Source organism: Nothobranchius furzeri, chromosome 17, assembly GCF_043380555.1.
Source record: "Nothobranchius furzeri strain GRZ-AD chromosome 17, NfurGRZ-RIMD1, whole genome shotgun sequence".
Lineage (NCBI taxonomy): Eukaryota > Metazoa > Chordata > Actinopteri > Cyprinodontiformes > Nothobranchiidae > Nothobranchius > Nothobranchius furzeri.
This window is the reverse complement of record NC_091757.1, coordinates 53,343,377-53,355,101: the sequence shown is the minus strand read 5'-3', so window position 1 is coordinate 53,355,101 and position 11,725 is coordinate 53,343,377. Positions and strand designations below refer to the sequence as shown.

Sequence of the window (11,725 nt, the reverse complement as noted above, 5' to 3'; positions counted from 1 at the left end):
GAAAAATTGTAAAGTAACGCAGTATTAAATTCCATCAATGCAGATTACAGTTGTATGGAAATTACAACTTTTCCTCTTTCTCTATTTTTTTAGGCAATGCACATGCTGTCAGCAACGATAAATATACTAAAAATTAGCTAAAAGCAGCCAAAGTCAAAACCCTTTAAATACCTTCCCAATTTTTGATCAGGACCAGGGGCGGCGTTAGGCCCGGCTACTTGGGCTGAAGCCCCGGATGTTTCATGGAAAGCCCCGGATCTAAATCGCGGAAGCAACATGCAGTACCAAAGTCCAACAGAGAGGGAGCAGCTGGCAGTAGTTTGTATACAGCCTGCCTGAGCCTCCACCACTGAAGAAGAAGCCCTTCAGCAGCTGGCTTCTTCTGCAGTCTCTGCCTGAAACGCATGAGTGAAGATGGACATAAGGACGTGTTTTAGACCAAAAGTACAACAACAGAACCACAGCTTTGATGAGACTGGTGTTGACTCAGGTTTGTGAGTCTTATTTAAAAATATTTGTTGTTTGCCTAAAGTTAGCTTACTATCAGGTAAAGTTGATGGAGAAAGAAAGGGAATATTTACTATCATCTCACACTAAACACTAACAGGAACAATACTCTGCCCTGAAAATGCTTAATATGTAGCTTCAGATTAAAAATGATGTGGTTCAAGACAAATATATATGATGTTGACTAGTGCGTGTCACGTGTGTGTGTGTGTGTATGTGTGCGCGCGCATGTGTGTGCGTGTGTTAAGCCCCGGATGTTCTTCAGTCCTTAATCCGCCCCTGATCAGGACCACTTTAAAGGTTACAAACATTTGTGGCTCCTTGGATGTAAATTACAAAGAAGTGATGTTCTGCTTGACAACAGAAACTGTCTTATTATTGTTTGGCTATGACAGAGCAAGACTGTAAACATAAATAAATACAAGTTTCCTCTTTGTTGAGTTGATGTATTGGTCAAAAATCTCTGAGAAATATTTTGAAAAATATTTTCCAAAGTGCACAGAGAAGGAAAATGTGGCAGTGTGAGCGTCCTGTCACAGTGTCCCGATTGATTACGTGCTCTGGGGATGTCCTGTTGGCTGACTGGTTATCGCGTGTGACTCTCACCCGGGAGTCTGGGGATCAAATCCCGCCCAGGCCCTCGTTTCTCCACCTTGTCACCGAAACAACTGCAGATAAAACCTGCCCAAACACTTTCAGTACATAAAAGTTTTATTAATAGACTGATGTATTTCTCTTAACAAAAACACAAAATACATTTTATACCTATGTCAAAACATAGATGATGAGTTGGTCTAAGAATAAATATTCTATACACACCACTGGTAATATGGCTTTTTATCTTGTTTGGCACACATTCCAGACCAAACATTGGATTTGTCCTTTAAAGAAAACCTATTTTCACTTTTTGAAAAAATTGTAATAGTCTCATGGTCTATACAAAAAACGTTAATGAAGTTTTTTTTTGCATGAAATCCGTCTCGCATAAAGGAAGTTCAGCAGTTTTAGTCTTGACATTTGCAGTACCTTCCAGAATGAGCCGTTTCAGAGCTCTGCCACTTTAAAAAAAACAAGCTGGAGCTGGCCACGCCCACCCATTCCTCACTCAGGCTGTATTAGCTGGGAATCTCCGATATCCGGGAGCAACTTTGAGTACAGCTGCTGCTCTTCCAGTCGGGAGAGGTGGGTTTTTTTTTGTTGCTAATTTCCCCATTTGTGACATCACAAACAGGAACTTTATGAAACGGCTTGTTTTAGGCTGATTATTCCTGAAACCAATCACTGACAGAAAATGGGTGGAGGTTTTTTTTTCACATTTGGAGTGTTCATAGAGGCTGTAGAAACCCAGGTGGCAGTGCAAAAGGAGAGTTTTTGAAGTATGCCCTCTTTAAAAAAGCTGCACTGAGCTTAAGTAAATCCAACTCTTTCATCAGAGTAAAAAAGACAACAGGGAGTTGTTTGTTTTCCTTCTAATACCTGGGATAGAGCACTCGATAAATCTCTCCGTCTGCCTTATGAGCGTCCAGCCACTTCCCACACTGGAAGATGGTTGTGACAGAGTTAGCCATGTTGGTCACCTCGACACATTCTAGGAACCACCCGTTGTTCAAGCTGCTGCCGTCGTGCTCCACTTTGACCCTCAGCAGCTCCCCGAGGTCCAGCATCTCCAGAACAAAGCGGTCTGTCTGTCCCCGCTCAAAGAGGTTGCGGAACTTTTTCTTGAGTGCGCGCTTGCCCGAGTCCCCGTTGACGCCGTAGATGGTGATGGAAACGTTGGCATCAGTTCCACCGCCCTTGACGTCCCCGGTGATGATGATGATTTCATACTTGACAGGGACCAGTTTGCGCACTTTACTCGCGAAGCTCTCAACAGATTTATAGCACTCAAATGTGAGGAACTGGTCCTTTTTGGCTGTCAAAGGGATCTGGGCGTCACAGTGAAAGAAATACCTAAAAGAGGACCAGCCTCATCAATCTGACGCTTTATATAAGATGATGTAGGCAGTGTGAGGCTCCACTCACTTGTTTCCCAGCTCCATTTCTGTCACCACCACCTCCATAACGTGCCAGAAGACTTCCTTCTTCACCTTCTTTCCATCTTTTGAAATGTGACCAAGGCAGATGCCGGCGATTTCCCCCAAATGCTTGGATGAGAACTCAAATGTGTCTGTGGCACCGCTGTGGAAAGTTCACAAACGCTTTTCACATTAACAGCGGTGAGATTCCTTTTCTCAAAGGAATCTTCACCCCTGGAAACAGAATAAAAGGTGGAAGGACAAACTTTGAATTACCATAAAAACTTCTTTTTCTTGTTCTCCAGAACAAACTCCTTGGAACGAGCTTTCCTCCCCTCCAACACGATCCAGGCGTTCTCTGCGGTGGAGGCGTTGTCGGTGTTTGCAGTTGTTGTGGCGATCTCGTATTCTGTTACAACGCAGAGACAAAAAGAAACTGAATTATAATCTTTTCACATCTGGTAAGATGTTATTCTGGGTCAAATTACAGGGCTCAAATTTAGCAAACATCCGTTATTACTAACTGGTTTTGTCACTGAGGTCTATAGAGTCATTGTTGGCACACGCCAGTTCCCTTATAATCATCCCATCATCTTCGCCTTTAGCCAGCCAGCGGTTGCAGGGGAACCTGAACATCTGGTCCATGGTCTCGTCTTTCACATCAATGTACTCCAAGTGCCAGCCAGGAGCCGGGCCTGTTACCAGCATAAGGAACAAAGTTCGGAAAAGGTTTATGTCCTCTTGTCTTTGAACTCTGAACATAATTCAATTCAATTTTATTTATATAGCGCCAAATCACAAGAGTCGTCTCAAGGCACTTCACATAATAAACATTCCAATTCAGGTCAGTTCATTAAGCCAATCAGAAATAATGTTTCCTATATAAGGAACCCAGCAAATTGCATCAAGTCACTGACTAGTGTCAGTGACTTTACAGCAATCCCCATACTAAGCAAGCATAAAGCGACAGTGGAGAGGAAAACTGGTTGGATGGCTGCTGTTTTTTTTCGAATTGCATGAAAACAATTGCGATGAAAAAAACAACGAATGAAGTGCTTCCTTCTCACCTTTGTTATCGTGCCACACTCTGATTTTGGACAGCTCACCCAGACTGAGCATTTCAGGAATTCTGAACACGTCTTTCGATTTCCTCTCAAACTTGTTCCTGTTGCTGCCCTCCTTCAGAGGCAGCATCCCAGTGTCTCCGTACTCCCCGAACACAATCAGAAACACGTTGGCATCGGTGCCAGCACCTGGAACAAAAGAGTTTAGCACATTTTGACACAAACAAAATAAAATTTGATGAATTCTGAGGGCGCAGTAGAAGAACCGGATGAGATTTCTTAAATATTTTTGGATAAATAATGTTAATATGTGACAAAACCATATGAAACTCGTGACTCACCTCCAACGTCGCTGGTCTGGACTTGGATGATGTAGTTCGTTTTGTCCACCATCTCCTCCTCGTCCACCACCGCTGGCAGCTCACACACCTTTGTCCTTTTTGGTCCTTTGGTCTTGGACAGCCAGTTCTCGTAGGTGAACAGATACTCCTCCTCTGTGGTCAGGTTCCTCATGAGGATCTGAAAGTGTTTTTTGAGCTATTTGATCACGATGTTACGAAAGATTCGATACGAAAACCTATTTCACTGCAGTGTTTTTGTTACCCTGTCAAGAAACCAGTCAGGTCGACACCCACTGCCGTCAATCCGAACTCTGATCTTCTTCAGAGGAGCTATGTCGTCAATCTCCAAGGTGAATGTGTCTTCTTGGTCTCTTTCAAACCTGAACAGGAAAACATGAACACGCTTTATTGGTCTTTGTGCAGCAGATAATTTGTTGGCTATTTTTGGACTTTTTTCAGCAGAGAAACAGAAAAAAGCATGAAAATGATTCCCGTCTGGAGATTTTTGTTGTGTTTATTTTTTTTTCTTTATCGGTAGATTGACAGATTATAATCGATTGCTGCTGGGTCCACCTGTCTCCATTTTTTGGCAGCAGCATTTCCTCAGTGCTCCCGTTCACCCCGTACACAGTCAGGAAAATGTTGGTATCCGTCCCTGCATACTGAGTGTCTCCCGTGACAACCGTGATTGAATAAATAACCTAAAAAGACAAGAAACGGCTGTCTTTTTTACGTGAAACAACCAAATGGACGTTCTCCAACACATCTGATTTGAGATGAAGTGACTCACTTTGCGGATAATGTTGATTGTGCTGGAATCCAGTACATTTAACAGTCTGACAGTCAGACCATCTCCCCTGTCTTTAGCCAGCCAGCACTTACATGGAAAGATGTACTTGATACCTTTGGTTGGCACGGCAACCGACAGCTCTTCCACCAACCAGCAGCTCTCTGGTGTGACACCGTTATGACCAATCTGAACAGAAACAAGGGAGAAAACAGAGACGGAGGGGGAAGATGAGCTGGGAATAGATATGTCATTTGACTTTGTTTTGATTAGCATTCTCTCCTCACTGCAGCTTTCTTTAATTATTTCTGAACCAGAATGGTGCTATTTAAATCTTTTAGCATCAGTGGCAGCAGAGAGGAGATGGTTTCACAGATTTAGCTGCAGACACAATCACAGATTCTCACTTCCACCCTCTTGATCTCTCCCACGTCGGTGCCGTAGCACACAAAGTGCTCCATGCTGCCAGCAGCAAAGGATTTCTTCCCCTGTTGCAGGTCCAGCCACAGACGGTCCGTCTCGACGTCGTTGGGGCCGATGATGATGACGTATGCTCTGGATGTGGTGCTGGCATCACGCTCCATCCCAGTGGACAGTGTGAAGTGATACGGGATGACTGCAAAGGGGGGGAACATGAGGTTAAAATGTTGTTTTTTTTAAGTTTAAATTCTCATGGTTGAAGCTGTTGCAAAGATTAGAAGTACAGTAGGTGTCGACATGTCAAAGCCTAATTTATTCCACATCTAGCACCATACCCTTTGATGCATGAATTATGAAATCTTCAACCATGATTTTTTAAGCAAGTTTTTCATTAATCTTTAGGTGTGAATGAAACAAATTTCAACAAATATTTTTTGTAACATTTGATTTACAAATAATTTATTACATGTCCACCTCAGTGGGCAGCGTGCATTCTGAACATGAAATATGTTGGCTTGGCTTACTGAAGTCCAAATGGAGGGGCTCAAATGCAATAAAGTCTTCAACAGCTGTGCTTAATTGCAAAAATAAATAAATAAATAAATAACATTTTGAGTACCTGACCACTGTAGTGACCATTATGCATCAAAAGGTTAAAACCATATACATTTCATTTAATTTCTTAAAAAATAACCAGTAAGTCATTGACGTACAAGACACTAGATCCCCAGTTTTCTCCAATATTCAGAGAGCTAAAATTACAGTTGAAAGGCTTGAATTTGGTCTCTGCTTTAAAGAAGTGGTTTACTCATTTAATCAATACATTTGCAAAGGAACGCCTAGTACAATGTTCTCGGGGGAAAACAAATAATAGTGCACTATTTCTCGAACCTAAAGGTTGCCAACATCAAAGCTGAGATGGCAGATTTTAGAGTCTTGTTTCCTCATATTTGGACATCTCACCTTGGATTGGACAGCAACGCGACTCTACCACTGACTTGCAACTTGGATTTTTTTATCTCCATAAATAACACAAGTGTGGAGGAGTTCTGCTGTGTGGTGAAGTTGATAATGCAAACAGCTTCTGCTAGACATTCTCTGCTGTTTTGCTTCTGTTTTTCATGTATAGGATGTACTTTTTTAAAGATAACTTTATTTTGTCTTGGCTTACTTGGACCTTCTTCTGCCACCACTGCTTTTTTCTTCTTTTTCTTTTTGTTGGCATTTTGGTCCAGCACTTGTTTGGACTGGGCCATCTTCTTGAAATATGGATCGATGCTCCTTTCACCCTCATACCCCTGAACCACCCACACAGGACACAAACAAAGTCGTTGGAAACATAGTAAACCCAAGATATTTGTTTTATTGTCCCTTTTCCTAAATAGTTTCTTATATTTCAGGTCTGAAACACAGTGAAAACAACAGGAGTAAATAAAATGAGCTGGGATGGAGACACTGGTGAAAACGAGAGTTTCCCAAACCTTGACGTAGAAGATCCTGTCTATCCGTTTGTCCTCCTTCTTTTTGGACAGCCAGCGCTCACACAGAAACATGTAAACTTCTTCTGTGTCTTCATCCTGCACCTCCACCTGATCCAGGTACCAATCTGCACTGAGCATGCTGTTGTCGTGGCGAATGCGGATCTTAAACACCTGTCCCAGGTCCACAGCCTCAATGGTGAACCTGTCCACCTAAAAGTCCCAGGTACAAGTACATACTCAGACACTTTTAGACACAACACTCCTCACAAAGTCACGCTCTTACTTCGCCTCGCTCAAATTTGTTCTTATTGTTCTCAGATTTGGCAAGTTTGCGCTCTCCTGTGTCTCCCAGGTCTCCGTAGATGGTGAGGAAAACATTGGCATCTGTTCCCGCTCCGAACATGTCACCCGTCCGCACAGTCACCTTGTACATGTGAGCTGTTAAGAAGAAAGAATGAAAAAAAATTATAATTTGCGCTCTCTTCTATTCTTGCTGTGGTTCCATCTCAACAAAGCAGTGGTGTCTCCAGAAAATGTTCATGGTGGGCAAGATGGAGGCAGTGAAAATTCTTTGGTGGCTCACCAGTTTGGTCCATGTGATGACTCTGGGAGCGTCTAGCCTGTGGCAATGCCTTGTATGCTCTTTATCATTAAAAAGCAACATCAAACACATCTACCTTAAATTTGAAAACCAAACATGATTTCATTGTAAAAAAATCTAAAAAGGATGTAGTCTTTCTTTACAATTACTGAGTTTGCCGGGTTGTCAAGTCTGCATCACCTGACGTCACACTGTCTGCATTTGCAATCGTACACCTGCCAGCAAAATGCTCTAGAGTCATGGACATTATATTAGCCAGTAAAAGGAGCAGCCCAGAAGTTATTTTTTGTACCCCTTGTAACAGAATAAAATGACTGTTTTCCCCCTCCTCTGACACAGGACTAGTCTGCAGAGATCTGTTCTCAAGGTCTCATGCATTTGCTTCTAACCTGCTTATTTTCAGCTCAACAGAAGAATGAAGAATGAACTCTTTTCTTTTAATTAATCAAAGAACTCTATTTTAATAAAGCTAATCCAAACAAGTGTTAGTCCAGGGTATCTGCAGGTTTAAGGGAGCCAACTTTAAGACTTTTTAAGGATCTTGTTTATTGGGTCTTTGGTAATTTAAGACCATCGGAAACTATTTAACAGGGTATCTGCAGGTTTAAGGGAGCAAGGCTTTTTAAGACCTTTTTAAAGGCCACTTTGACCAAATTTAAGCTATTTTTTAAATTTAAATTTAAGCTATAATTTCCAGCTATTGCCTGGAACCAGTGCCAACCACGTCGCGAACATGGGATTAGCCATCCAGCTACCATTAAACTTGCACTTCCCCATGGCGCAAGTTCCCGCTAGCTTAACCAGCTAATGTGCTCATCTAAAAATAGCCCCCTTTCACAACCAACTGAATGTGTACGGTTCCGCTTACGCCAATATCATACACAAAAAATGCTGAACACTAACTAGAAATTCACGAAATTTTTATAGAAATAAAAGGATCTTGTTTATTGGGTCTTTGGTAATTTAAGACCTTCGGAAACTATTTAACAGGGTATCTGCAGGTTTAAGGGAGCAAGACTTTTTAAGACCTTTTTTAAGGCCACTTTGACCAAATTTAAGCTATTTTTTAAATTTAAATTTAAGCTACAATTTCCAGCTATTGCCTGGAACTGGTGCTAACCACGTCGCAAACGTGAGATTACCCACCCAGTTACCATTAAACTTGCACTTCCCCATGGCGCAAGCTCCCACTAGCTTAACCAGCTAATGTGCTCATCTAAAAATAGCCCCCTTTCACAACCAACTGAATGTGTACGGTTCCGTTTACGCCAACATCGTACACAAAAAATGCTAAAGACTAACTAGAAATTCTTGTTCATTGGGTCTTTGGTCATTTAAGACCTTTGGAAATTGTATTTAAGGATTATTTGTAATTTTTAAGGATTTTTAAGGCCTTAATTTTAGAAAAGCAAATTTAAGACTTTTTAAGGACCCACGGATACCCTGTAGTCAATAAATAAGATGTGACTGATTTGTGAAATCAAAATTTTAATTACTTTATTATAATCCTATAGAATATAATAAGTAATATGACTTTAAATGTTTCCACTAGGACTGATCTCACGTAGTGTTGAAAGACGTGACACATTACTTTCACTGATCCAATCAGAATCTGACAGATCTGACGGAGGTGTGGTTTTGATGGTGTTTGGTAAATCTGTCAAATTTTCATTCGACCATAAACCAAAACAGCCGAAGTATAAAACTATGCCCACGTCATCTCTAACGCCAGTTCAAAGCGTTCTAGAGAAAGTGACGGAGTGGCCAATCCGTAACTTTCCTCTTCAGCCAAAAGAACCAACGACAAGCTGGATAAAATCTGTTGCTGTTCCACCTGCTGCAACGGTTCCTTTCAGAATAAAAGCTGAACCATCAAGACCCAGGCTCGGGTCTCACCAGATGCCAACAAACTGTCGTGACCCGGAAGTATCTCAAGACAGGTGGTCGGTTGCCGTGGCTGCTTCTACCGGCTCCTGCTCCATAAAGGTCAAGCTGGACCTTTACACCTCCTGATCTAGACGGGGACTTCCGCTCAGGGTAGGTAGACCGGCAAATGGCGTCGAATGTGTTTATGAATCTCCTAACTAAAGCTTAATGTGAAGACATCACCTTCAATTCCCATCAGAACTAATTGCTTCTTCGGATTTGGGGATCCTGTTTACCCAGCGAGAGCAACCCTGTATGGCGCTCAGCCACTGTAGCCACAGGTGGGAGGGAGATCTTGGGAGGAGCGCAGAGCACATTGACACCTGCAGGTTTCCAGAAAACCAGATATCCTCCCACTCCAGTCAGAAGAAATCTAGTGATCATCAGAACAAACATCCACACATCTTCGACGTGCTCAATGGACAACCGGGAGAGGCATACGATCCTCCATTATTTCCAGGAATCGAGCATATACCCCGCCGGGTGTGTCCCTTGCGGGCAAGTGGGAGCCCCCTGCTCCGTTCTCATCGTTGAAAAAATCTTATCAATTGCGTTGAATGACCAATTTATTAAATCCATTTCTAAAAAATAGTGTTTTTCAGGAGAAGTGCAGAGAAGCGCTCTGTGGGCAGACAGGACAAAGAGCCTTGGGAAAAAAAGATAAGGGAGCAAAAAGGGAAGCATCTGTACTCTGCGAGTGCCAGAAGACTACAGGGTACAGAGTACGCTGTAGTCAGAGTAATACATTTTTAAACGTTTAAACTTGACTCTCTCTCTTCTGTTGTCTCTGAGTGAATACGAAGCTGTTATCTAATCCCTGCATTAAAAATATCCAATCTTCTGGTTTAATTAACCTTACAGATCCTCCTAACTAAAGCTTATTTCATATTTCCTATGGAATCCTACACCTTTTGGCTTATTAAATAACATGTAATTTAATTCATTACACCCTAAAAAGAGGACTAGAGGCTAACGTTGAGCTAGCAATGCTAACAGTGACTAAGCAACAAATAGTCGGCTCAAAAATATCTCAAGCAACATTTTCAGTTGCCAACAACTTGATATTACAGGGAAATGTATTTACTTATCGACTTACTGCGTACGATTTGTTTTCACCTGTCATCTAGAATCTTCTGGTTTAATTAACCTTACAGATCCTCCTAACTAAAGCTTATTTCATATTTTCTACGGAATCCTACACCTTTTGGCTTATTAAATAACATGTAATTTAATTCATTACACCCTAAAAAGAGGACTAGAGGCTAACGTTGAGCTAGCAATGCTAACAATGACTAAGCAACAAATAGTCGGCTCAAAAATATCTCAAGCAACATTTTCAGTTGCCAACAACTTGATATTACAGGGAAATGTATTTACTTATCGACTTACTGCGTACGATTTGTTTTCACCTGTCATCTAGAATCTTCTAGCACTGAAGTGGCAATGGCCATGAAACTCACAAGATGGTAGCCTGGTGTAAATGAACTGCAGTACCTAGGTTTGACCACAGGATGGCAGTCTTACATTATGCACCTTTAAAATATGATCTATTTGCTCAAAAATTTCCATTTTTTATTGGCCCTTACATGTCTTGATTAAATAAGATGAATGTGTTTTGTGTGAATGTAAATGTCATTTATAAAATGGGGAAATCTTCCCTTGGGAGTGGGGTTGCCAGCAATTTTCCAGGGGGGATTATGCCCCCGCCGTAGCCACCCCTTGGGGTGCCACTGCAGCAAACTGTTTTGTTTCTACCACTCAAATGCAGATAATTATTCCTCTTCTGGCTATAAACCTACTCTCTAAGGCATCCTCCACCTCGGTCTCAGTTGTCTTCAGCGTTCCATCCCTGAGGAGCTTTTGCGTGATGATGTCAGACGCGACAAGCTCCCTCACCGTCTCGCCGTCTTCTTCCGACTTGGCCAGCCAGCACTCACACGGGAAAATGGTCGTCTCTGAACCCTGCCATTAATCACAGACAAATGGGCCCAGCTGGGTGTGGTCTCTAAGAAGATGTTCAATTACAAATCTGTTAACGATTGTAAGGACAAAGCTGTTTGCTACCTTTCCCTTCCGGAGCTGGCGCCTAATCTCCACCCTGTCCAGGTGCCACCCTGGGTTGGTGCCCCTGTTGTCGTGACCAATCCTGATTTTCTCTATGACATCACCGACATCCTCCAGCTGTGAAAGGTAGTTATGTGCTTACAGACACATCAGCAGAAGTTTTAAAATGAACATTTGCTCTCACCTCCACTATGAACATGTCCTCAGCTCCTCTCTCAAAGTACAGCCGTCTCTCTCTCTCGTTCACACACAGGTGCTTCTGCTGAGTGCATACACCATTTCGCCCGTACAACACGATGAACACATCAGCGTCTGTTCCCGCGGCAAACACGTCACTGGTGAAGATCTTAAGCTCATAAGGCACGACTGTAGGACAAAAACGAATGATTTGATGTTGTGATTTTGTCCCAGTATTATCTTTTTATTTGTACTTTTGTAATGAAAGTTCTATTCGGGTCTGATTATTGGGAATATTTAGTTGTGCGAATTTCACATGTAAGGTAATTTTAACAAAAGGTG

At 42.1% G+C, this 11,725-nt stretch overlaps 1 protein-coding gene across 1 annotated transcript in view; it reads right to left on the bottom strand.

Moving 5' to 3' along the window:
* Nucleotides 1–257: 257 nt before the first annotated feature.
* Nucleotides 258–11,725, bottom strand: part of loxhd1b (lipoxygenase homology PLAT domains 1b) — a 40,521-nt gene continuing 29,053 nt past the window's right edge. Inside the window, exons 27-42 of the mRNA XM_070546160.1 lie at nucleotides 11,391–11,572; nucleotides 11,207–11,323; nucleotides 10,942–11,104; nucleotides 6,899–7,053; nucleotides 6,616–6,825; nucleotides 6,306–6,432; nucleotides 5,122–5,330; nucleotides 4,718–4,903; nucleotides 4,501–4,628; nucleotides 4,190–4,307; nucleotides 3,928–4,105; nucleotides 3,590–3,775; nucleotides 3,047–3,217; nucleotides 2,799–2,931; nucleotides 2,530–2,685; nucleotides 258–2,457 (exon numbers count right to left, since the gene is read on the bottom strand). Coding sequence (XP_070402261.1) covers nucleotides 1,977–2,457; nucleotides 2,530–2,685; nucleotides 2,799–2,931; nucleotides 3,047–3,217; nucleotides 3,590–3,775; nucleotides 3,928–4,105; nucleotides 4,190–4,307; nucleotides 4,501–4,628; nucleotides 4,718–4,903; nucleotides 5,122–5,330; nucleotides 6,306–6,432; nucleotides 6,616–6,825; nucleotides 6,899–7,053; nucleotides 10,942–11,104; nucleotides 11,207–11,323; nucleotides 11,391–11,572 — 2,900 coding nt within the window. The 3' untranslated portion in view covers nucleotides 258–1,976. The remainder of the gene's footprint in view (nucleotides 2,458–2,529; nucleotides 2,686–2,798; nucleotides 2,932–3,046; nucleotides 3,218–3,589; nucleotides 3,776–3,927; nucleotides 4,106–4,189; nucleotides 4,308–4,500; nucleotides 4,629–4,717; nucleotides 4,904–5,121; nucleotides 5,331–6,305; nucleotides 6,433–6,615; nucleotides 6,826–6,898; nucleotides 7,054–10,941; nucleotides 11,105–11,206; nucleotides 11,324–11,390; nucleotides 11,573–11,725) is intronic.